This window comes from Gigantopelta aegis, chromosome 14 (assembly GCF_016097555.1).
Source record: "Gigantopelta aegis isolate Gae_Host chromosome 14, Gae_host_genome, whole genome shotgun sequence".
Classification (NCBI taxonomy): Eukaryota; Metazoa; Mollusca; class Gastropoda; order Neomphalida; family Peltospiridae; genus Gigantopelta; species Gigantopelta aegis.
Window position 1 is genome coordinate 36,175,274 of NC_054712.1, and position 26,220 is coordinate 36,201,493.

At 37.5% G+C, this 26,220-nt stretch overlaps 1 protein-coding gene and 1 long non-coding RNA gene across 3 annotated transcripts; one reads left to right on the forward strand and one right to left on the reverse strand.

Annotated features, from left to right (window-relative positions):
• Window positions 1-1,275: 1,275 nt before the first annotated feature.
• LOC121388701 (receptor-interacting serine/threonine-protein kinase 1-like) lies at window positions 1,276-25,428 on the reverse strand. Of its 2 annotated transcripts, none has more exons than XM_041520166.1 (5): window positions 25,298-25,428; window positions 21,463-21,514; window positions 18,156-18,219; window positions 12,458-12,604; window positions 1,276-2,636 (listed from the first exon to the last, which is right to left on the reverse strand). In XM_041520166.1, the coding sequence occupies exons 2-5, from the start codon at window positions 21,484-21,486 to the stop codon at window positions 2,371-2,373; spliced, it is 501 nt and encodes a 166-aa protein (XP_041376100.1). In that variant the 5' UTR covers window positions 21,487-21,514; window positions 25,298-25,428; the 3' UTR covers window positions 1,276-2,370. The 2 variants fall into 2 exon arrangements, with proteins under 2 accessions (XP_041376100.1, XP_041376099.1); XM_041520165.1 differs by having other exon boundaries at window positions 18,144-18,219.
• LOC121388702 lies at window positions 8,916-11,568 on the forward strand. The gene is made up of 2 exons (XR_005959997.1): window positions 8,916-9,035; window positions 10,898-11,568. It is a non-coding gene; the product is annotated as an uncharacterized LOC121388702 (long non-coding RNA).
• Window positions 25,429-26,220: the final 792 nt, after the last annotated feature.

Consider the following 26,220-nt stretch of genomic DNA (forward strand, 5'->3'; position numbering starts at 1 on the left):
CCAGTAAAGAACGTTCAAGTCTGTTTATCAACACACAGAAACACATTCTATAGCTTGCACATGCATCACGCAGTTGCCCCATACACGTGCATGGGGTGTCATTCTTGATTTTGACAGTTTCCAAGAAGGTCCATTAATCACTGTGGAACATTATTTCTGTCAATCTTTTTCATTCTGTTGATCATACAGTTGTTGTTGTTTTGTTTTTAGTCATTTTTATTGTCTGAATTTGAAATTTACTGATATCAAAAATGTCAACTTTCAAATTTCACTTCTGAACCCAATCGTCCTTCAAGATCGTTGGTGGTCATAAAACCTACTGTAATACTGAACTACCGGTTGTAATGTTTTGCCCAATTAATTCACTATTGTCATATAACCATTCTCCACAGCTAATATATCTTACAATTTTGGCTGTTGTAAATTCTTATTAGTAAAGTTTGTTTTATTTAACGACGCCACTAGAGCACATTGATTTTTAATCTTATCATCGGCTATTGGACGTCAAACATATGGTCATTCTGACACTGTTTTTAGAGGAAACCCGCTGTCGCCACATAGGCTACTCTTCTTTACGACAGGCAGCAAGGGATCTTTTATTTGCGCTTCCCCGAGGCAGGATAGCACAAACCATGGCCTTTGTTGAACCAGTTATGGATCACTGGTCGGTGCAAGTGGTTTACACCTACCCATTGAGCCTTGCGGAGCACTCACTCAGGGTTTGGAGTCGGTATCTGGATTAAAAATCCCATGCCTCGACTGGGATCCGAACCCAGTACCTACCAGCCTGTAGACCGATGGCCTGCCACGACGCCACCGAGGCCGGTAAATTCTTATTAGAGTTCCCCTACTTTTTTGGAAGAGTACCGGTATATATATAAATGAGTATCAGCTGCCCTGTCTATGACAAATTACCTGGAAGACGCCTCAGTTCAGACAAACATCTGCTATAGGGCTGGAGTTGGAGATATTAGAACACACATTCGATACCCCCAATAGCTATGGTTTTTACAAAAATAAAGTTAAAGTTAGTTTTGTTTAATGACACCACTGGAGCACATTGATTTATTAATCATCAGCTATTGGATGTCAAACATTTGGTAATTTAGACATATAATCTTAGAAAGGAAACCCGCTACATTTTTTCATTAGCAGCAAGGGCTCTTTTATATCCACCATCCCACAACCAGGATAGCACATACCACAGCCTTTGATATACCAGTTGTGGTGCACTTGCTGTAAGGAGAAATAGCACAATGGGTCCACCGACCGGGATTGATCCTAGACTGACTGCGCATCAGGTGTGCACCTTACCACTAGACTACGTCATGTCCCTTGTTTAAACAATATTCTCGGGTGTCATTAAGCAGTCAAAGGCAGGATAGCATGGCAGTTGATTTACTAATGACCCAACAAGATATTTCCTTGAAATAAATATCAATATATACACAATAGATTTGTCCCAACAAGTACTTTGTTTAGCCAACAACATATAGCTGTCTTATCCCCTATTATTAATTATTTTTGGGATATAATTATATTATATATAATTATTATATAAAATTGAATTTTGACTTTGTAGTCATAAATAAAAATAATAACTTCGTTCACTTTTAGGTAATGCCAGCAGTTTAAGATGTTTGCAGAACAACTACGGTAATGACAGTTTGTGTTATCTGAAAAGGAATGTACACACAATGTCAGTGATGTCAAGTTTCACGCATTGGGTGTGAGACTCACGCATTTGAACGCTGTGTCACGCTCTCATGCCGGTACATGATTTTCTCATGCATTTTAAACATTATAGCAAAAAAATAAAAATATACATATATGTTTTGTTGTTCATTCATCTCGACGACCGACAAACAAGCCTGCGACTGCTAGCCGGCCCGGTTAAGCATCGTAAGGCATTAAAATCATATATTAGGTGTCCATGTTGTTTATTGGTCAGAATATTGAACCTTGACCAATTGTCAGCACGCTTATTTCCTGTGCCGGTTTATTTGGATTCACGATGTCGGACTCCGACCAGACAAAATATCACTCCTTGCAAAAGGTCCAACTTGAGAGCTCTGCAATGTATATTTCAAGTTTATGTAATCCGTATTCCTCTGCCTTTAGTACATCAACTGCTGTGTAACCTTTGGACTATAGGTCTGGGTGATCAGAAACTTTTGCCAAATTAGCTAAAAAAATGAAAAAATCTACAGCCATTTTTCAGCCAAATATCAATTATTACACAAATTTGTTTTCTTCAAATAAAACTCAAATTAACCAATTTTGTTCTTAAATTTCACAACTCTAGTGAATTTGGCAAGTAGCAGAGCTAGACCTAGACCTTGTCTTTAACTGGTTTACCAATAATTAAAACTAACGCAGAGAATCGGCCAAGTCACCTCGGCCAATAGAAACGCAAGCTTGAGCAAGTTGCTGTACGGTCACCGGACAGAATGTAGACATCCATTTAAGTAACATGTGATATACAACTTCGTACTGTCCCTCTTTTTCATAATCTATCTTGAGAGTTTCCAGTTCGCCTTTGGATAGCTTTAGTGTGCGGCCCAGCTTTCTCCAGTCAGCGCCAATGTGACATGCAAGAGCATCAAAATGATTTTTTGTTGGTTCAGCTGTTGACGCTAAAAGAGAAAAATAATAAATAATTAAGTAAAGATAATGAAGACAAAAGATGATAAGAATTGAAATACATGTACTCTACAATGGTCCTATAGCCTCTATTAGAAATTCGAAAAAAAAAAAAATAGGCAGAGTTACATCTCCTAACCACTCTCTATTTCTGGCACGTTCCGGTTTGAACAAACATGGACGATCATGATATAAATTCCTGGATCAGCGATGAAAATGTGCCTCCAAAAAAGATTACAAAGGTTAGGTTGCAGGAATATTTATGAAAAAGGGAGCTTCCAACAACGGGAACAAAACCACAGCTGGAAAAATTATGGTCACAGTTGTTTGTGAATCTTCAGCTGAGATTTATACATGCCAATCCCTGGCATCATAAATGTCCCCACCTATGCTTTAAAAATAAAGAATGATAACAGGTAAAAATTAAGTTGATGAAATTGCGTTTTGTTATAACTGATCATGTGTTAAATATAGGAGATGAATCTAGCTTGCTGTCACACACCCTGATTGTTTTGATTTTCTTGCGTGAAATTTTTTGTTTGTTTTTGTGTCAAAGCTGCAATCTCGCCTCACATTAATTATCATAATTTCATTTAAACATACAAACACACCTGCAGTTTTAATGAATTGTGTGTGACAGTAATACCATTGTAACAGCTAATAGAAACATTATGTTTATAGTGCGGCAGGCCCGTATGCAGAAATTTATATGGGGGTGCGTAATCGATGGCCCAAAGGGCCGGAGTTATTAGAGGGGTCCGGGGGCATGCCCCCAAAATATGTTTAAATATAGAAACCAGGAGATGCATTTTCCTGCATTCTGGGAAGTAAATTTGTCACATCGTCGGACTATTTTTTTTTTTTTTTACACATCCACGGACGGACCTCGACAGACTATAGATGGTGTGTATGCACCCCCCCCCCCCCCCCCCCCTGCGTACGGGCCTGCCTTCCACAGGGAACACATTTTTTCATACTATGGAATTTACAAGTTATTTATTTCTGAGCCGCTTGTTTTCTAAATTACACACAAAAATAGTATATTTTTATTTCCAAAAAACTTTTATTTTTATTTTCACATCAAACCAAACTTAAATTATTTACAAAAACATTTTTGTAGGATGGGATGGACTATATGTAATATTCTATCAGAACAGTCCCCTTCACCACGTGCTATATTATGTTTGTTTTGTTTTTTTCAGTGTATTTCTGGGGACACATGACCCGACCCCTCCCCTAAAAACACCACTAGACAGTTACACAATTTCCTGCACATGCGCCTGTTTGACTAAATATTTTGTTTGCTGTAAATTCATTAGGCCTATATACATTGCATTATATAGTGTAAATTTTGCTGTAATAACAGCTAAATATATAGTTTAACCTAAAAACATCAACCTATAGTAACAATACTTGTTTTGTTTACATCAAAATATCTGTGTGAACATATTTATGTTAGTCTTGCATGATAAATCTGCCCCCAAATAAACAATAGCCTACAAAACAAGCTCACACACCATAAACATAACCCAAACTAACACGCACATTTGAATTTTTTTTTGTTATCTATGTACATATACCAGTGGCGTATGAAGGTGGCAAGGCTGAGGGGATGTATGCACACACACACAGCCAAAAAGTGTAGGGAGGGGGCCACACTTTTATATTTATATATAAAGCAAACTATCTGAAAAGTGGGGGGCACTTGCCCCCCTGCTTCCTATGCTAGTGAATATATATATATATATATATATATATATATATATACACACACACATATACACACACACACCATGAAATGCTTAATGGTTGTGCATAATATTAATATTTGCAGGTAGATAGTCGATCGTAACTATTAAATTACACATGAAATTGTGTCCGTTACACTATGTCCGTCTGACAATGACACTGGTAATCGCTGTTCCGATATGTTTGCGAGTCAGACAGTAAAAACCTTATCGTTAGGCGAGGAAGTGAATTTCTGTATCGTTAGTTTCATTATTAACTACTGCATAGGTCGTTGTTAATAATGCAGCTAGCGGTACAGAAAATCGCAGCTAGTCATTTTGTCAAATTAATGTACTTCCATTCGTAAACAGTGATATATACACAAACACATGCATATTACTTGCAAATTTAATATCAAAACTTTATTAAGGTGCCGTTTCAACGTGTTTGTAAGTATTTTTGTTGAGCACAAAACATATTGTACATTTTCTTTTCTGTAAAAAAAGGAGATTGCACACAATCTGACGAACAATAATAGTAATAGAAAACTTTATTAACATCAAAAAATAAAAGAACAAGTCGACAACTACTCCACAATTCAGTAGTAACAAAATGCCTTTGTTGCAAGCGACTGGAGCGTAACACGCCGGAAATAACTTAGTGGCTAATTGGGACCGCTTAGCACGATGAAAACCAAGGGCAGATAAGTATGTTTCTAATAGAGGCTATTGTGCATAAAGAATACCATTACCCATTTTGTAATTTCCATTAAGGTCTTGATGTAAGATGTGAATGGTCATTCAAATTAATTATCTGTCAGAGACAGTGACTGAAAACACTGAGAATGGACAAAAGAAAAAGAAAGATATAATAAAGTTTGTCATGTTTAAAGACACAACTAGAGCACATTGATTTATTAATCATCGGCTATTGGATGTCAAACATTTATTGATTATGACATAGTCTTAGAGAAAGAACCCACTACATTTTTTCATTAGTAGCAAGGTTTTTTTTTTTTTATATGCACCATCATACAGATAGGATAGCATATACCATGGTCTTTGATATACCAGTAGTGGTGGAATGAGAAATAGCCCAATGAGTCCACAGACGGGGATTGATCCTAGACCGACCGCATATCAGATGACCGATTTACCATTGGGCTACTTCTCACCCAAAAAGAAAGAAATATTTATTAAGTTTGACATCTTTAAAAAACATTAAACAATAATAATGCTGTATTTGTACTAGGGTCTCCATGAGTACTCGAGTACTTGGGCATGGGCCGAGTCTAGCAAGACTCGAGTCCGTTCACAGGACTAAAGTACTGTAATAATGCAATATGTGATGTGGTTTTGGAAAGTAGTAGCACGTGCAAGGCAAGTAAGTGGAAGGCGGAAAATTCATCGGCAGTTCAAGACTGGAGTGACAACGAGGAGACACGTGTTATTGTATGCAATTGAAGATTGGAAATTAGGGTTAGTAAATGAGAGTTTACAGTACTCATGCAAGGAAGAAACAAAAAGTGTTTTGTTTAACGACACCACTAGAGCACATTGATTTATTAATCATCGGCTATTGGATGTCAAACATTTGGTAAAAATCGAAATTTAACACTGGAATTAAGAAGCATAATGCTATTTTGCTGTATTCCTTAGTCACATTATCAACTATAATCCATCCCATCATTCTATAAAAAATGTTTTTTTTTGTAAATGATTTCAGTTTGGTTTGACGTAAGAAGAAAAGTAAAAGTGTTTTTGTGCAAATTACAAATCAATTGACTCAGAAATAAATAACTTGTAATAAATTCCATAGTATGAAAAAAGGCGTTCCCCGTGGGACGGACTATAGTGTGTCGGGTACTTGGGTCCAGTTTGAGTTTGACCCTCGAGTACTCGAGTCTAATATTTTGGACCCGTGGTGGCCCTAATTTGTACATATTTTCTATGTACTTTACACATTCTTGAGTTAATTATACAAAGATATTATGTGAGATCAATTAATTTGTATTGTTATTTATCACAAATGCATATAAAAATAGAAAAATATGGCACTTGCATTTTTGAGAATGCACCTTTAATTCTGTTACCAACATGTTGATTTTCTTCATAATATATTATACAGTGAAATTACCCCTCTAAACCAGACACCCTAGGGACAAAGACAAATGTCTGGTTTTAAGAGGCATCCAGTTTAGTGAGGTTAAGGTCTTTCCTGGGCGCCGTTCCACAAAGCGATCTTAAGGTAATCTTAGGGCTAAGATCGCTTCGTGGAACAGGGATCTGGTTTTTAAAAAGGGACTCTGTAAAACGTCTGGTTTTAAGGGAATTCCAGTTTACAGAGGGTCCGGTCTTGAGAGGTTTCACTATATATAATCTTTTTCTGTACATACGTACATGTATGTAGAAAGTAAAATCTGGTTTGGGCTACTACAAGTAACAGACATCTTGTTTATACCGATAATGATATGCTAAACAGGAAAATACCGTAAATCCTCCCTTGAATAGAAGCCTGCCTTGATTAGAGGTTGGGTCCCAGAGTATTGTGAAATATGTATAGGCCTCCCTTGAATAGGAGTCTGCCTTAATTAGAGGTTGGGTCCCAGAGTGTTGTGAAATATGTACAGGCCTTCATTGAATAGAAGCCTGCCTTGATTAGAAGTTGGGTCCCAGAGTGTTGTGAAATATGTACAGGCCTGCATTGAATAGAAGCCTGTCTTGATTAGGGGCTGGGTCTCAGAGTATTGTGAAATATGTACAGGCCTGCCTTGAATAGAAGCCTGCATTGAATAGAAGCCTGCCTTGATTAGAAGTTGGGTCCCAGAGTGTTGTGAAATATGTACAGGCCTGCATTGAATAGAAGCCTGCCTTGATTAGGGGCTGGGTCTCAGAGTATTGTGAAATATGTACAGGCCTGCCTTGAATAGAAGCCTGCATTGAATAGAAGCCTGCCTTGATTAGAAGCTGGGTCCCAGAGTGTTGTGAAATATGTACAGGCCTGCATTGAATAGAAGCCTGCCTTGATTAGAAGCTGGGTCCCAGAGTATTGTGAAATATGTACAGGCCTGCCTTGAATAGAAGCCTGCATTGAATAGAAGCCTGCCTTGATTAGAAGCTGGGTCCCAGAGTGTTGCGAAATATGTACAGGCCTGCATTGAATAGAAGCCTGCCTTGAATAGAAGCTGGGTCCCAGAGTGTTGCGAAATATGTACAGGCCTGCATTGAATAGAAGCCTGCCTTGAATAGAAGCTGGGTCCCAGAGTGTTGCGAAATATGTACAGGCCTGCATTGAATAGAAGCCTGCCTTGAATAGAAGCTGGGTCCCAGAGTGTTGTGAAATATGTACAGGCCTGCATTGAATAGAAGCTGGGTCCCAGAGTGTTGTGAAATATGTACAGGCCTGCATTGAATAGAAGCTGGGTCCCAGTGTTGTGAAATATGTACAGGCCTGCACTGAATAGAAGCTGGGTCTCAGAGTGTTGTGAAATATGTACAGGCCTGCATTGAATAGAAGCTGGGTCCCAGTGTTGTGAAATATGTACAGGCCTGCACTGAATAGAAATGGGTCCCAGTGTTGTGAAATATGTACAGGCCTGCATGAATAGATATGCTGGGTCCCAGTGTTGTGAAATATGTACAGGCCTGCACTGAATAGAAGCTGGGTCCCAGTGTTGTGAAATATGTACAGGCCTGCACTGAATAGAAGCTGGGTCCCAGAGTGTTGTGAAATATGTACAGGCCTGCATTGAATAGAAGCTGGGTCCCAGTGTTGTGAAATATGTACAGGCCTGCACTGAATAGAAGCTGGGTCTCAGAGTGTTGTGAAATATGTACAGGCCTGCATTGAATAGAAGCTGGGTCCCAGAGTGTTGTGAAATATGTACAGGCCTGCACTGAATAGAAGCTGGGTCTCAGAGTGTTGTGAAATATGTACAGGCCTGCATTGAATAGAAGCTGGGTCTCAGAGTGTTGTGAAATATGTACAGGCCTGCATTGAATAGAAGCCTGCATTGAATAGAAGCCTGCCTTGATTAGAGGCTGGGTCCCAGAGTGTCGCGAAATATGTACTATAGTACTCTAAATATGAGTTAGAGCAGATAAATAAAAAATATGTCAAAAGTGGACATCGTAGGTTATTCCTGTGGACCCTTCATATACATAAATGTTCTCTGTCCACTTCACTGTGTTTCGAACGATAATAACTTTTCAACAAGTACACCTCAGTACAAACTGATGTGGGATAAATTGATACAGAATTAAAATAGGAATCGATACATGCATGGTCAAATGTCACAAGTCAAGGGTAATCTGATTTTAATTGTATGAAAGAGAATATGTGGTTATATATTTTATAACATTTTTTATCATTTATACGGTATTTTAATTTATACGAATGAGAGAAGCATGAAGTATGAGTCATAGCTTGTATCTCACACGTGAAGCTGTCTTTAATTAGCAAGGTAGCAATTTGTATTATTGTAGCTTGTGGTATGGGTGAGTGATAGATGAGTGATAAGCTGACTGGGTGAATATAGTGTGGAACTGGGCATTGAGTGGATGATTTGTCATTAATCGCTGAGAGAGAATCATTGAACATTCAGTTTGGGAAAGACTTGGTAGAAGTGTAAGAGACTTTGTGGAAGTTCGGGTTATTGTTTAACCGTAAGTAAATTAAATATTTTACACATGTATTGTGTTACAGAGGTGTGACATTTGAATGTTATTTTGGTCTGTATTTAGTTTGATATATTAAATGTATATATACTCTTCAAAAAAAGAAACGCAAAAGGGTACAAATGGGTTATAACTCCGATTTTATGTTTCCTACCGGTTCATGCTTTGTGAATATAAGGTCATTGCATGTCCCAAACACATTCCCACGGTTACATTCGATAAAACACAGCTACTGTACAATAAAGTTCCAAAATGTGAATATTCGCAAAAACGCAGCCACGTGCAAACCATGTCACCACTGCACGTGCGTTGTCTGCACGTGCAACATGAACACCGACAGTATAAAAGTGCAGGGTGTTCGCTTGCCTGGCCTCTGTATCTGGCCGACAGTTGACAATCCAGGACATGCCACGTCTCAGTGAACCGCAGAGAAACAATGCCATCGGCCGACTAGACGCAGGCGAATCCAGAACGGCCGTTGCCAGGGCATTCCATGTGTCCCCAAGCACCATCTCCAGACTGTGGGACCGTTACCAGCAACATGGATCAACACGTGACCTCCCTAGATCCGGTCGACCACGGGTCACTACCCCCGGGCAGGACCGCTACATCCGGGTACGCCACCTTCGGGAACGATTGACTACTGCCACCTCCACAGACGCAGCAATACCAGGTTTGCGCAGGATATCCGACCAGACCATACGGAACCGCCTACGTGAGGTAGGAATTCGTGCCAGACGTCCAGTTCGAGGTGTCATCTTAACACCACAACACCGTCGACTCCGACTGCAGTGGTGCCAGATTCATCGACAATGGCCTCAACTGCGATGGAGACAGGTGTGGTTCAGTGACGAGTCCCGATTTCTGCTCCGACGTCATGATGGAAGATGTCGCGTGTATAGGCGTCGTGGTGAACGTTATGCGGCAAACTGCGTGCAGGAAGTGGACAGATTCGGCGGGGGTAGTGTCATGGTGTGGGCAGCCATCTCACACACTGGCAGAACTGACCTGGTCCACGTGCAGGGCAACCTGAATGCACAGGGCTACATTGACCAGATCCTCCGGCCACACATCGTTCCAGTTATGGCCAACGCCAACGCAGTGTTCCAACATGACAACGCCAGGCCTCACACAGCACGTCTCACAATGGCTTTCCTACAGAACAACGACATTAATGTCCTTCCTTGGCCATCGATATCACCGGATTTGAACCCAATTGAGCATCTATGGGACGAGTTGGACCGACGCCTCCGACAGCGACAACCACAGCCCCAGACCCTGCCCGAGCTGGCAGCAGCCTTGCAGGCCGAGTGGGCCACCATCCCCCGGGACGCCATCCGTACTCTGGTTGCTTCAATGGGCAGGCGGTGCCAGGCAGTTGTCAACACACGCGGAGGCCACACCCGGTATTGACTCCAGATGACCTTGACCTTGGTGGTGTGTCCTATCACTTACTCACAATGGACTAGAGTGAATTGTGAACAATCCTGCAACATTTGGTAATTATCGGACTCACCATTCAATAATTAAATCAATTCTCCAAATGTTACGACAATGTGGTTTTGCGTTTCTTCTTTTGAAGAGTATATTTAGCAAATGCTCAGTGTAACTTGTGAAATGCGGACATTGTGTAAAGTAATGAAATTGTTTGCTATATGTATTTATGTGTTTATTAAATGTATAATGTGAATTGAATTATGCACATGAAGTAAGTTGTACGTGTTATTAACGTATACGTTGTGAAACCTGTATAATGTGGACATGTGTGAAATGATGAAAATGATTGATGTATGAAGGGTATTTAATATTGAGGTTTTGCATGATAGTAATGGAGTGTATATTGTTTACAGCAGCTTGTGTGGTATCTGTTGAGACCAACAACGGGATGAGCAGCGAGGGGCAATGTTAGAGTTTGACCAGGTGATTGGGCTGCGGAAGTATGTGAAGAAGGGACGAGGAAACTGACGTTGATGTTAATTCATGGAAGTTGGGTACAGCTGAAGTGGAAATTGAAGTTCCACATGTGGGCTACTTATTAGCCATGATGTTGTGGTGGTGAATAACAAGTGTATTGTTATCGTGCAGCATCTTGGTGAATAACAAGTGTATTGTTATTGTGCAGCAGAAACATATTGTGTAAATATGGCTGTAGTATTTAGAGCTGATCTGAAATGGAGGGTGCTAACTAATGTTAGTACATAATTTAGTTAGAACAATATATGTATATAAAAGTTGATCACGAGGAAGTGAATCATAAGGATTGTGTTATGAACTGAAACATTGTATATTGAACTGTGTGGTTTTAGTATATTATTTTGTGTGTTGTGATACATGATATTTTTATATGAAATTATGTGTAAAGTGGTGATAATGTATGTTTATTATATATGAGAAGTGTGAGTGTTGAGGGAGTGCTGGTGATTAGTGGTGTGTGAGAGGGATATAATTAGGGTTAGTAAGTAGGAGTGGAGAATGAATGTGATTGTTATTTGTGTGCTGTAAATAAATGTAATATAATTTATTTGGATTAGTGTTGTTTCTTTTAGTTATTCAATCACATGTGACATCAAACTAGGAAGGAAGGAAGGAAATGTTTTATTTAACAATGCACTCAACACATTTTATTTATGGTTATATGGCATCAGACATATGGTTATGGACCACACAGATATTGAGAGAGAAAACCCGCTGTCACCACTTCATGGGCTACTTTTTCAATTAGCAGCAAGGGATCTTTTATATGCACCATTCCACAGACAGGATAGTACATACCATGGCCTTTCTTACACCAGTTATGGAGCACAGGCTGGGGTCAAAATAGGAATCGATACACTAACAATGGTATCACATATAACGTCAGCAGTAGTACTGCTATACATTGATGTATCGTGACACCCTATTTGGTTTTATTAAATTTTATTTTATGGGGTCATGGTGTTAAAACAAAAATTGTGCCCTGACCTCCACTCCAACCCATGTGATCAATGCTGTAAAAACTCTATATTCTTAAAGGGACATTCTTGAGTTTGCTGCAATGTTTAAGATACTATCAACTAACAGAGACTTTTTAACGATTGTAATTACATATCAAATATATTTTTCTGCATAAAATATTAGTAGCTGTATATTAAACGTGTTTCCGATCGTTCTAATATTGTACTAGGTTAAATTTCATTTTATTTCCTAAAATGTTTGGTTTTTGTACGTACGAAATTATTTGAAGACAAAATCCAGTTTGGGCTTCTTACAAATATTAAGACAACCAAAAACACATTGAATATACAGACACTTGTATTCTAAACAAGAAAATATATTTAATATGTAAGTTTAATCGTAGAAATATGTTATAAGTCGGAAACATCTTACAATGCAGCAAACTCAGGAATATCCCTTTAATGTACCGTACTAACTTGTTAAAGGTATCTTGCACTTGATATTTGGTTTGGTTTTAGTTGACGGATGAACAATGCTTATTTGCATGTGGTTTCTTTTTCCAATCTGAATGTTAGGAGTACTTCTGCTATTGATATTAACAGTTGGTAGACTGACCTGGCTTCCTGAAAAAAAAAAAAAAAAAATTGAATAGAGGATAATAAACGAGTTACCAGTTATTATAAAAATGTATGTCTTAGAGTGAAATAATTTTCACTTGTCAAGTGCAGAGGTGCAGAAAGTACTCGCCCGCTTGCAGCGGTCCGACAGGTGATCTCTCTTTTTCTGACTAACAGACGACGGAAACGGAGCCAGTCAAAGGTAATATTGTTCTATAGGCTGGCGGATTAGTAGAAATTCTCGCGGGCTAGTAAAGTTTTGTTGGTTCTGATCCGGCGGACTAGTGAAATATTTTCTATTTCTGCACCCCTGAAGTGCTTTAGCAAGTGACAAGTGAAAATTATTTTATAAGGGACATAAATTTGATAATAACTGGTACGGAGTTTGTTATTCTATTTATTGCTCCAGCTACAAATTTAAAATAAAAATCTCTCCTCACCAATTATTATATACACTATTTACAAAATATTAAAATACAAACATTACTACAATTTTAATGAAAAAATCTCCCCTCACCATATTATAACATCATTTACCAGTTCAAAGTACAAACACAGCTATAAATTTAAAATAAAAATCTCATTTCACCATAGTATAACATCATTTAGGCCTACTACTTGAAAATACAAACACAGCTAAAAAAAAGAGAAAAAAATGTCACCTCACCATGTTATTATATACATGTGTATAGTTAAGTATTGCAATTTTGAGACCATAAGATTTGACTTGATCGGAAGGACAATACTTTGAAACTGACCACAATACAAATGTCACTTACCTGTACATAAATATGTTTATAGTAATGTCAAATGAAACTAAAATCCAATGGAACATCGCTGATATAATAAACACCATTCCAAACACACTCTCCCTAACACAAATAGTGTCCAGTTACGGTAAAGTATTGTAAAGTCGAGAGTAAACACAGTATTACTTTCTATGACGTCACATTCAATTAGGGTCACATAAAAGAAATATTTTGTTTGTGGAACATTTTATTAAATTTCTTTTATATTAAAAAACAAACCTCCTTTTTTTTTAACCAACTTGATGAAAAGGACAGAAAAATTCATATAACAATGAATAATGAAACATCATAAAATTTTAAATGTTGACAACTGTGGAAAAGCTGAAAATCAGTATGGAACATGCAATTTACTGTTCATTGTTTTGACTGTTGGACCTACAGTCAGGGCAAATGAATTGATCACCTCTCCTGATCACTCTTTCTATGGTGCAGTACATTAAAAGCAGAATTTCTGGCATTATAACACACTCTCAAGTAATCTGTCAAGTGTTTTATTTGTTATTTATTTGACAAGAACATCAACTCTGTTAGTATCCATTAATTACTTTGTATCGTGGCCTTACAGAGTCCCTTGCAATGTGTCACGTGACTGAAAGCTGTCATTTTTTACATCCAACCTAAACCATTTTGGTCTACTTCCACATTTCCATAATGCTGAGTTTCGTTAAAAACAATATAAACAAACATTTTGTTCTGGTTGTGCCTGTTTGTATCGCATAGTTCTGTGAAACTTGTTCGTAACCTCTTTGTGTCTCTTCTGATGTTTTTATTAGCAAAAACAATAGTTGAAATGCGAGCGTGCTCGTGAATTTCTCGAAAATTCCCAGTCTCAAACATACAATACTCTCGATTTTACAATACTTGACCATATATACACCATTTACCACTTTAAAATACAAACACAACTACCAGGGCTTGACCTTAGCGGTAGCGCAGGTTGTTTTAGCCAATTTTTTATTTGGCTACCAGATGTCTAAACCCGGTAGTCTGCCGGACTAACAGCTTTTTTGTTTTTTTTGCACCACCAGTTTCTCCACAATCCACAAGACACTTAATTCATCTGTGTTTGAAATTCTATGTTTCATGTTTCTGGAGTCGCTGTAATAGTGTTAATTTTTCCTCCAGTCTGACACACAGGTGGCAACTGCACAATATAATTTAGTGAAATAAAAGAGTAAATTTGTCAGTGGTAGGATTTTTAACACAGTGGACTAACACAAATAATTTGAAGTAATTGAGTGGCCAGAAAGAATATTACTCAACAGTTTATACAAAAAATAAAATTCCCAAGGCCAATTAAAATGGCCTTAATCATTACCATTTCATTTCAACTTATTATCATGCTTATATCCAATTAGGGTTCAAGCATGCTATCCTGGGCACACACCTCAGCTATCTGAGCTTTGTGTCCAGGACAGTGGTCATTATAAAATTTAACCCTTGCAGCATGTCAATTTTGTACATTACGTTCAGCTTTATTATTCCTGGACTGTGTTTATACGTGTAATTATATGTATATGGAAATAAAGCATATTGTAGGCCCCCTATTGTTTGTGTAGTGTTATAAATAAAAATAAACAATTTTGCTTTTTTTTTAAAAAATTAAGAGGGTACCAATTTTTACTGAGGGCTATCAGATTTTATAACCTGCTAGCCCAGTGGGCTCCCAATAAAAAAAAAAGTTAAGTTCAAGGCATGACTACACTTTTAAAGTAAAATTTAACCTTTTTTTTTTTTACCCCACCACCTTTTACATTTACCTGTTGCACCACAACACTGTAAAAGACATTGCTGATGCCCAATATAAAATCCTGGCTATGCCAATGTACCATCGACAGGCAACCTAGATACATGTTTTTCACACACTGGCCGTTGTAGCCTATTGTGTTAGATAAATCTATGTGACCCTAGGGCTAGATGATTTCTGACGTCATAACTCATGCTTTACGATGACCGATGTTATAACTAATTCTTTTTACGATGACAAACGTCATAATTCATGTTTTACAATGACTGATGTCATCAGTTATGTTTTCCAGAATTCTGTTGGATTACTTATTCCACAAGTTGCCATTTTAAGTTTTTAAATATTTTAAAAAATTAACATTTTCAACTTGTGTATATTTTCAGCCCCAGATCCCTTACTTGTATTTAAATATTTGGCAGTGCATGTAGGAGCCAGACAAAAACCACAAGTACTTGTATTTTTATATGAGATAACATATAGACAATGTATATGAAATGTTTTAAACGTCTTTCTCTCTTGCCAGAATGAAAAAGTGGCTCTCTCAGTCTCTCAGTGAACTGTCTTTCACCGGTCGGCAATTCAGAGGGACTGTACTGGCAGACCATTACTGTCCTGGGTTCCTACCCCAGTGACAGTTGTTACGTGTATTACTGTCCCAAGTGTCTTGGAGGAATTTTAAGTACGTTAAAGTCTGTTAAAGAGAATTAACCTCAGTTAAGGTGGCGTTATGTTTAGTACCATTATGCTGGGTGCTTAGTTGAATCCCTCACTGTATAGATAGTATGAAATGTTTTAGTTACCGTTGAAGTGGCTGTTACGTTTATTATCGGCGTTAAGGGCTGTATTTATGTTTATTACCGTTAAGTTGTTACGTTTATTACCGTTAAGTTGTTGTTTATTACTGTTAAGTTGTTACGTTTTTATGCTGTGGAGTATATTTTTCCGCGTATGATTAAAACAGTTTGAAGGTGAAGTGTTTATGAATCGTTCTCATAGATGCCAACCTTTACTGATCAACACCTGTAAGACTGTGGACAAAAATCCATAAGAAATCCATAAGCGAGCTGCAAAAGGACGGGGAACTGATGATTTTAAATTCAAGGCAACATGAAAATGAAAATCGAGACTATTAACAAGTACAATTTTATTGGATCCCCAACACTGGTCACTTGTGGACATTTCAACTGTCGCTCGTGCATCTTCGACTTCGACTTGGGTCTTGTTATTCATAAAGAAAACAACAACAATAATAATATGGATAATAAAGAAATTATTACTTGCGTGTGTGTCATACTGATTTTATGAAACTCATGTCAGGATGAATGTACTACTCTCACTCTCGCTAGGGCAATATAAAAATCCTGACACTCGTTTCGTAAAATCAGTACGACACACAAGCTCATATAACAATCTCTATATAACAGTTTTAGTTAGTTCTGAACCAATTTGTTTTCAATTGCATACAATATTAATCTGTTTTTGTTACTTCCAAATTTTTTCTCGTATTAAACCAAACTGAAATTATTTTTAAAATCCAACCTTCATTGAGGATAGGAAGGACTAGGGGTGCATCGATACGATGAAAACCGTATTGTGATATACTGCGATACAACAAACCGTACTGCAATATAGCTGATATTATTTAAATTTAGTATTTATGGGGTTTCTTTCAATGACAACAGAAGGGATAAACTTTTTAATGAACTTCATTAGTTTTAGTTTTTCATCAGAATATCTACTACTTCAGGATCCAGTGCCGCCATCAGTGCTGTTACAATGTCACCAGCTGTACTGAATATACAGTTAGACAGGCACGGCGGAAACATGCAGACATGGGAGACGTGGGGGGTGGGGGGTGGGGACTGACTGAGATCGAGGGCACAAAGCAAAGTTTGCATGGGGGTTCCCCCATAACATTTTTAAAACTAGATGTTCCGAAGTAAAATTCATTTCTGCCATACCTGTTAGATGGTACCAAGGATGGGGGGGGGGGGGGGGGAGCAGCTCGACAGATTAAGCTAGTACGTGTTTAGACTAAACGATTAATAACGTTCTCAAACAGACAGACACTTTACATAATATATACACAATATTAGTCACTGGTTGGATGAATTTGACCTCTCCTGGCTCTAAACCCTGAACCACATTGTTAACAATTACTCTCCTACCTTTAATTACCGAAAAATCCCCCCCCCCCCCCCCCCCCCCCCCACCCCCGTTTTGTCCAGAAAGAAATCATGAAAACACAATTACAATGACAAAGATTCCCCATACTAGATGGCCACCTATATCGACTTCAATAAGATCTTTTAGCACAAAAAGCATCGTTTCTGCCATTTAGTGCCATAATTAATAAAATGCTGAGTTTTTTGTTTGACGATTTCCCATCAAATAAGATTTTCGATAAGATCTTCTAGCACAAAAAACCTCGTTTCTGCCATTTAGTGCCATGATTAATAAAATGCTGAGTTTTTTGTTTGACGATTTCCCGTCAAATAAGATACAAGGAACCAATAACGTGTGAATATCGCGATACGCAAAATTGTACCGCGGTTCATATTGAGCTGATGAAACATCGTGATATACCGGTATACCGGTTTATTGTTGCAGCCCTAGGAAGGACTATAACCTCAATCAATTCAGTGTCAAGGTGACTCATAATGAAGGAAGGAAGGAAATGTTTTATTTAACAACGCACTCAACACATTTTATGTACGGTTCTATGGCGTCAGACGTATGGTTAAGGACCACACAGATATTGAGAGAGGAAACCCTCTGCCACCACTTCATGGGCTACTCTTTTCGATACACAGCAAGGGATCTTTTATATGCACCATCCAACAGACAGGGTAGCACATACCAAGGCCTTTGATATACCAGTCGTGGTGCACTGGCTGGAATGAGAAATAGACCAATGGGCCCACCGACCGACGGGGACTGATCCCACACAGACCGCGCCACACTCATAATGAAACCAGATAACACATACCCGTAGGCTTACCAGATTGACCATAGTTGATAACAAGTTTGTTTCCTTCTTCTGGGATGGCATCCTCTACTAGATCCTGAAAAATTGGATTATTGTAGGTATCAGTGTTGAAAAACATACTTTCAAAAAGCTACACAAGAAAGGAATGTAACATGAACACTAAAAGAATATTATATCTTGAATAAATGAAAACTCTCTACCATGCAATCACTTGGATAATATGGTTACCTGGTAATTGGTCATTCTCCAGTATTCCTAATATGAATCAATTGAACTTGGCAAAAAAAAAAGAGAAAAGTTTTAAACCCTCATGCAAATGAAAAAGGTTTATTTTGTTTAACAACACCACTAGAGCACATTGAGTTATTAATCATCGGCTATTGGATGTCAGACATTTGGTAATTCTGACATAGTCACAGAGAGGAAACCCATTTTTCCATATGCACCATCCCACATATAGGATAGCACATACCACAGCCTTTGATATACCAGTCGTGGTGCACTGGCTTGAATGAGAAATAGCCAAATGGGCCCATAGATGGGGATCGATCCCAAACCGACCGTGCATCAAGTGAGCACTTTACCAATGGGCTACACCCCGCCTCAAATGCAAATGATGTCATAGCACAGAAGCGGATCCAGGACTTATTTAATAGAGTGGGCCCAAAACCTGTCGTTGTTTTTGAAAATAGAATTTAAATATCCTTGACAGGAGGACAGGATAACTTTGAATTTGTGTGTATTCTGTAATATATATTGTTTCACCAAAAATAGGGGGGCATATGAAAGATTATAAAAGTAAAAAGATTGTTTTATTTAACGACGCCTCTAGAGCACATTAATTTTTATCTTATCATCGTTTATTGGACGTTAAACATGGTCATTCTGACATATTTTTTCAGAGGATACCAGCTGCCGCCACATAGGCTACTCTTTCTGATAAGCAGCAAGGGGTCTTTTATATGCACTTTCCCACAGACAGGACAGCACATACCACGACCTTTGATGCACCAGTTGTAGACCACTGGTTGAAACGGAAAATAGCCCAAATTAAGAAGGATCGATCCGATGACCGACCGCTTCACAGGCTGACACGCTACCACTTGAGCTACATCCCGCTCCCATGAAATATTATAATAGATGGTCATGTAAGATACAAAAAATACACCCAAGGTGGTGGAAATTTCGTCCAGGGATAAGGCTTTGCTTGAAGATGATTACTGTTTACAATTTAATACCGTAAGCTTGCTTTACACAATGTGCTAAATGCATACTTTTTTTTGGTAATGTTCTAAATTGGTATAAATACAGAACCTGAAAACAAAATAAAATTTGAAGATACAACATCATTAGGTAGCTCAAGTTTGATTTTAAACAATAATTATTGCTGCCAAAATACTTGATCAATACAGTTTGTGAATGGCCAACAGGCAAAATATTTCGTGTGAAGATGTACTGAGTACGAGTCTACGAGTCTATTAACATTAATCAGTCGTGGCTGTATTTTTTTAACTTCCACTTTTTAACATACTGTCTTAATGCATGCTTACTTACATCGTTTGACACTTATGTTGCTTTTATTTGATGAACTTATCACTGGGACTTATGAAAGAAAACCATGCATAACTTTTTAGTTATTGCTTTCTTGATTTAAATGTTTAATTGTCGCATTGTTAGTAGGCTACTAGCCTCATGCACCAGTAACCCAACATTGTCTGGTTGAACGAGACTACATCTTCTTTTTCCTCCAATTTTCTACAGCCTTTATTTTTGGGTGGAATTTATTTTCATGAATTTTGTTCACCCGCGAAAATAAATTTCACACGAAAATAAAATATTTTACAGTTGTAACCAGACCTGTCAATCTTCCCGGATTCCACGGGAGACTCCCGGCATTTGTTCAAGTCTCCCGATCCCCTGCCCAGGAGGATGTTTCTTCAGGGTTTTTAAAATATTTTTTAAAATATTTTTTTTTAAGCTACCATGGCCTTTTACATTCAGTTTAGGAATAAAACCTGACTTGTAAAACGTCTCCACTCTAGACTACATAATGCACAGGCGTAGGAAGGTGCCAAAAAGGGGTGGGGGCACATATATATATATATATATATATATATAAATTTAAAAAAACCATCGCTGCTGTTACAAAGTGGGGGGGGGGGGGGCACATGCCCCCCTGCCCCCTGCTTCATACACCAGTGTAATGCAAGTATCATGTGGCATTGTATTCTTTAGATCTTCAGTGACTGAAGACCGTGTCTCGGACAGCGGTAGACACACGTCAAAACGGTGATCACATATCAAGGAAAGTCAATGAAAAGACCAATTAACTAATATATAAAGAATAATTGCACCAGATAGTTTCGTGTTTATGCAGTAAAATGTTGGTAACAAGAACACTTTTCAAGTTCAGGGTTTCTGCCAGAGGGTAAAACGGGTATGGTGCCATACCCAAATTTGTTTGCAGATTTTATTTATTTTTTAAGTTAACCCTAACTCTAAAATTAACTCATTTTCTTTCTGTCGACTGTGGTTGCATTCAGCACACACATTGTAAATATTCAATTCCAAAGCGCCATACTCAAGCATTTCTTTCTGGCAGAAACACTGTCAAGGGATTATTTTTGTGCTAGTAATAAATTATGTGTTTGACATTAAGTTACTCATGTAAATGGGAATATATCTGGTACGTAGTATATTCCACACAATGTCAGCAATTAGTTTTTACTATAATGATTAGTGGAAATACAATGTTTATTGCATCATTATGAAGATTTTGAATATGTACCACAACACTGCCTATCATTATAGTAAAAACTAGATATTAATTTATAAGATTTACATGTATATATACAGTAAATTTTGAAATAATGTTGATTTAAAATGACCTGTAGGCCAATGTGTAATACCGTAAATGTACTAATTATTGTTTAAACTTCTTGTTCATGTTCTTAAAATGTTTTGATAGAAGAGATATTTTTAAAAATAAATGTATGTATTGAATCATAACAACGGATAATATTTAAACTTTAAACAAAAATGAATAAATTATTATTAGGCCTATTATTATTATTATACATGACATTATGTAGTGTTTATATAACTTAATGTAATATTTTTTTTTAAACTTGTGATTTTGTGTTTGTGCATTTAAAAAATCTCCCGCTTTTTCAACACACGATTCCTGGTTTCACTTGACTAAAGGTTGACAGGTCTGGCAGTCGCAAGCATGCAAGACAAAAACAACCTTTGTAAATTTGGCAAATTATATATATTTCATAAAATAAATACATATGCATGTATTATACAATGTACTTACATCAAGATCAATACGTGTTGCCATGATGTTTTATGTAGTATAAACTGTACACCTACAAAAAAAACAAACAAAAAAAAACAACAATGTCATCACCAGATTAACGTGACAGTTTTCAGCTAAAATGTGGCATTTTTAATTTGACAATGTATCATAGACCAAGATCTACACTTGACAGCCCTTTTTACGACTCTCGATCACAGGACAAAGGATATAATACAACCAATCAAACGCTGAAGAAGAAGGAAGAAAAATTTTGGACAATGTTTTGCAATAACAGTGATAAACAAGTATTCTAAAAGTACTACTAAAGCAATACATGTCCCCTACAGGACCCAGCAATTTTTTGTAGATCTTCTAAATTCAAGGGCCATAACTCTGTCAAAAATGGGTAAATTTCCACAAAGGTCCAACGTGATCTGTAACAGAACATGATAAAGTTATACACAAAGTTCAGCTCAGTATCTTAAAAGCACTGCAAAAACCCCCCAAAATCTGGAAATATTTCATATCTCCTAAGGTCAAGGGCCATAACTCTGCCAAAAGTAAATAAATCACCATGAAAGTTGAACCTGATTGGTAACAGCACATTGTAAAGCTAAATACAAAAGTTCAGTTCAATATCTCAAGGCATTCTGGAAAAAAACCCATTCGAAAAACTATATGTGGAGATGAATGGACAATTCGATTTCAATTCAATCAAGCTGGTGTCAGCAAACAGATAAAAAACCAAACAAACATACATACATCATCTATACCAACAACAACGATTAATAATAATAACAATATTAATGGACATGTATGCCAGATGGAGAAACAAAGTTTGTATTATATTTGTAGGAATAAACTATATTATAAAAATAAATGGTTAAAGTACTTGGAATTAATTAAATTAAATTACTGCCCCACTGATAGCTGGAACAAGAACTTTACGTTTAGAAATACAGCCGTCAATAAATGTTAATATATGGTTAACAATTTCAATGTTACCATTATTGTATGACATGATAAATGTAAATTGTAAATTGCTATTTAGAGTAGAGAAGTCGGAAAAGGAGTTTAACTTATCAAATACTTGTTGCCTTTCAACATAATAAATAGGGCAGTCTAAAATAAAATGTTTTTCATCTTCCACAGCTTGAGAATTACAAACAAAACAAGTCCTCTGTTCTTTTAGTTTTTTAGGTTTACAGAATCTTCCAAGTTCAATATGAAGATTATGCGCACTGATTCTCATTTTGGTAAATTATCTATGTTGTTCGAAGTTTGGTGTGCAGAGCAGGTGGTTTTCTAATTTAAATTCTGATTTAAATAGACTGTATGTTCTGAGTTTTCGACGGACAGACCTGAAGACTGACAGACAGACGGACAGAGATGAAACTTAATAGTCCCCTCTGAATGGACTGGTAGTGGACTAATTTAGAGTAATGTTTTATTAAATTTCAGATTCCACATACACTTGTACATATACCAAACCTCTGAAAATTGTGAAAACGATTGTTTCATTCATGTACCGGCATCGGTGGTGTAGTGGTTAGGCCATCGGTCTACAGGCTGGTAGGTACTGTGTTCGGATCCCAGTTGAGTGAGTGATCCGCAAGGCTCAATGGGTAGGTGTAAACCACTTGCACCGACCAGTGATCCATAACTGGTTCAACAAAGGCCATGGTTTGTGCAATCCTGCCTGTGGGAAGTGAAAATAAAAGATCCCTTGCTGCTAATCGGAAAGAGTAGCCCATGTAGTCACAGTAGTGGTGACAGCGGGTTTCCTCTCAAAATCTGTGTGGTCCTAACCATATGTCTGACGCCATATAACTGTAAATAAAATGTGTTGAGTGCGTTGTTAAATAAAACATTTCTTGGTTTCATTCATGCATTGCTGACACAAGTTGTCAGCATAAAGTAGAAAACCAGTTAACTGACAGCAAATTCAGAATACACATGTACATACATGTATGTCTACTAGTCTATGTAGTATTAGCCACTGGTATATGTTACTGTGTTTAGTTTGTACCTTTGATAATACCAGTGGAAAGGAATCACAAAGCAGACTTTAATAGTGATTATGTCAATCAACTATAAAAGAATTTCTCACTGGCTTCAGTAAAACAATGATCTCCATTTGTCTCGCATAACAAATGACTAACACCACCTGTAGAAACATCAAATTATGTGTAAATGTGTTAGTAAGGGGATTTCATTTCCTGAAATACAAACGGTAACATTGCATTTATTTGACTAATTAATATTTTGATATATTCTTTTTGTTAATGGTTTAGCAATGCCAATTAGCCCTGGCATGAAACTTGAAAGGTAGGAATGCTGCCGATTCAATATACTGGGTACAGTCAATTAAGAAGTAATTTTGTTTTAAAATTATAAATTTGTTTTGTTGAAAACACGGATGTATGTGAATGGAATATATGGCCAGTGATAGAAATAAGCAGAATTTTTCACTAGTCCATTGGACAAGTACATCTACAAATCTACTTGTCCATCAATATTTTTACTTGTCCAACTAAGTTGTTAGTTTTATTCAAGAGCAAGGACAATGTTTTTGATTGCTCAAAATGAAACAGTATTATACATTTTTACACTTGTCCACTGGATAACCACCAAATCACTGAGGTACATTTTGCTTATGTTCCAGCAGATTATCACTTGTCAGAACAAATGAATACATGCTTATTTCGAACATTGTATGGTATGTCCCATCCACAAAGGTGCAGAAATGGAACATATTTCACAAGCCCACTGGACCAGAACCAAATGAAATTTACTAACCCACAATAATTTCTACTAGTCTGCCAGTCTAGAATAATATAATATATTATAATATACAGTGTCTTCACTTCAAATGATATAATATAGATATATTGACAAAACACCTGGTAAGTGATCAACATCACGTGGTAAACAAAATAAAAAAGATGGATCGCCTGTTGGTAGTTGGATTTTTTAACTCGTCCGTCAGAATTGTTACCCACATTTGGTGAGCAGGCGGGTACTTTCTGCACCCCTGCATCCATGATCAGTATGTTAGGGATCTGGGACCTTGGGACTGAGATCCACGATTGATTGATTTCACAAGCAACTTCTATCTACATTCCTTTTTTTATTTTATTTTTGTCATTTATCTTATAATGAAGTATATAAATAAAAATACAAAATGACATCTCACAATGCCATGGAACAAAAGCAGTTCACCTGATCGTACAAATTTAGGAAAAATATCCACCCGGTCCCCCCTTCCCCTAACCCTAACCCCAACCCTAACCCCAACCCTAGTCCTAACCCCAGCCATAACCCTAACCCTAACCCTCAACCCTAACTAAAAATAATAATGGAGGGGACCGGGCGGATATTATACTCAAATTTATCCAAATGGGTACAAAATGACCTGCAACCAAATAGAGTAACAGATATGGATGCCTGTGTTTGTGTCTGAATGTGTGTGTGTGTGTGTGTGTGTGTGTGTTTGTGTGTGTGTGTGAGAGATAGAGAGAGAGAGAGAGAGAGAGAGAGAGAGAGAGAGAGAGAGAGAGAGAGAGAGAGAGAGAGAGAGAGAGAGAGAGAGAGAGAGAGAGAGAGAGAGAGAGAGAGAGAGGGGGGGGGGGGGGGATATACAGCTATAATCACCCACATCACCAATGGATTGTTTATGGTTTTTCAACCTGATTCATTACTTTATTAGGTCGAATAAACAAACTTTTTTTTTTCAAAAGCAACTGAAACCGAAACTAGTAAAATGTTTGAACACTCAACAGCACCGAGCCTTTTGTTTTAAACCCGTTAATATGTAGCACTTTTACAGATATTTAAAACATGAAGCACTTACTCTTACAGGATGGTATCACTTGCTCTTAACTATTGCTTTAAGTAACTAGCCTGTCATTACAAAAGGGGGGAATAATCAATATTTATAACCAAAAACCCCCACATCTACTTCCTCGCACATTTCCCCAAATTGTCCAAGGGAAACAACTCTACATCCGAGCCGAAAATAAGTACCATGGATGATGGACTATTTCCGACGATGTCGATCGTTCGTCTCCCCTGAACATGGGATTTGCAGGTGACTTTGTACCAAAAGAAAGCGCATCCAGTCAAAATGTCCCCGGGTTATAACGATATTGGGTTGAAACGTCCTCGCCAAGATAACACTAGGAAAATAACTATTTTGTGTTTAATAACATTAATTAACACATTCATAAGTGTGAAAAACAACGCGTGGTTGCACGCCTAAAAACCCCAAAGATTAGCAAACAGCGTGTTTAACAACACCATTAAAACCATTTATTCATGTAGGCCTAACACATTATTACCCGAAGGCTTCTGGGCCTTGTAAAGCGGGGATGTTATAAACCGGGGATGATATGACTGGTAACCAAAGTCATCCAGGCGCGAATCCAAGGAAAGGCACCGAATGGCGCGCGTCCTCTGTTTTTTTCGTCGACATCAAAAACCTGTTAAAACGCCTAGCTTTTATTAGTCTTACCATGCCCCTTCCCTATCCCCTTCACAAACCACTGGATTCGCGCCTCACGTTAGTGTCAAAAGTTAGAGGCGAATGTCAAAATATTTAAATACGAAAAAAAAAAGCAGGAGCTATATTTGTCAACAATATATGATGTGGCATATTGCTTATTGCTTACTTTAACAAATACTGTTAATTATCTCTTCCCAATACCTTGTAATAATAAGCACAGTTTTACTTAGTGTACAAGTACCACACGTTTTATAGGCCTATATTACAGTGGC

Coding starts and splice junctions, on each gene's coding strand:
- LOC121388701 (XM_041520165.1), bottom strand. CDS start 21,486: ATGGCAACACGTATTGATCTTGAT. Junction 18,220..21,462: donor CAACACGTATTGATCTTGAT/GTAAGTACATTG, acceptor CCAATTTTTCAG/GATCTAGTAGAGGATGCCAT. Junction 2,637..12,457: donor GTGCAAGATACCTTTAACAA/GTTAGTACGGTA, acceptor TTTCTCTTTTAG/CGTCAACAGCTGAACCAACA.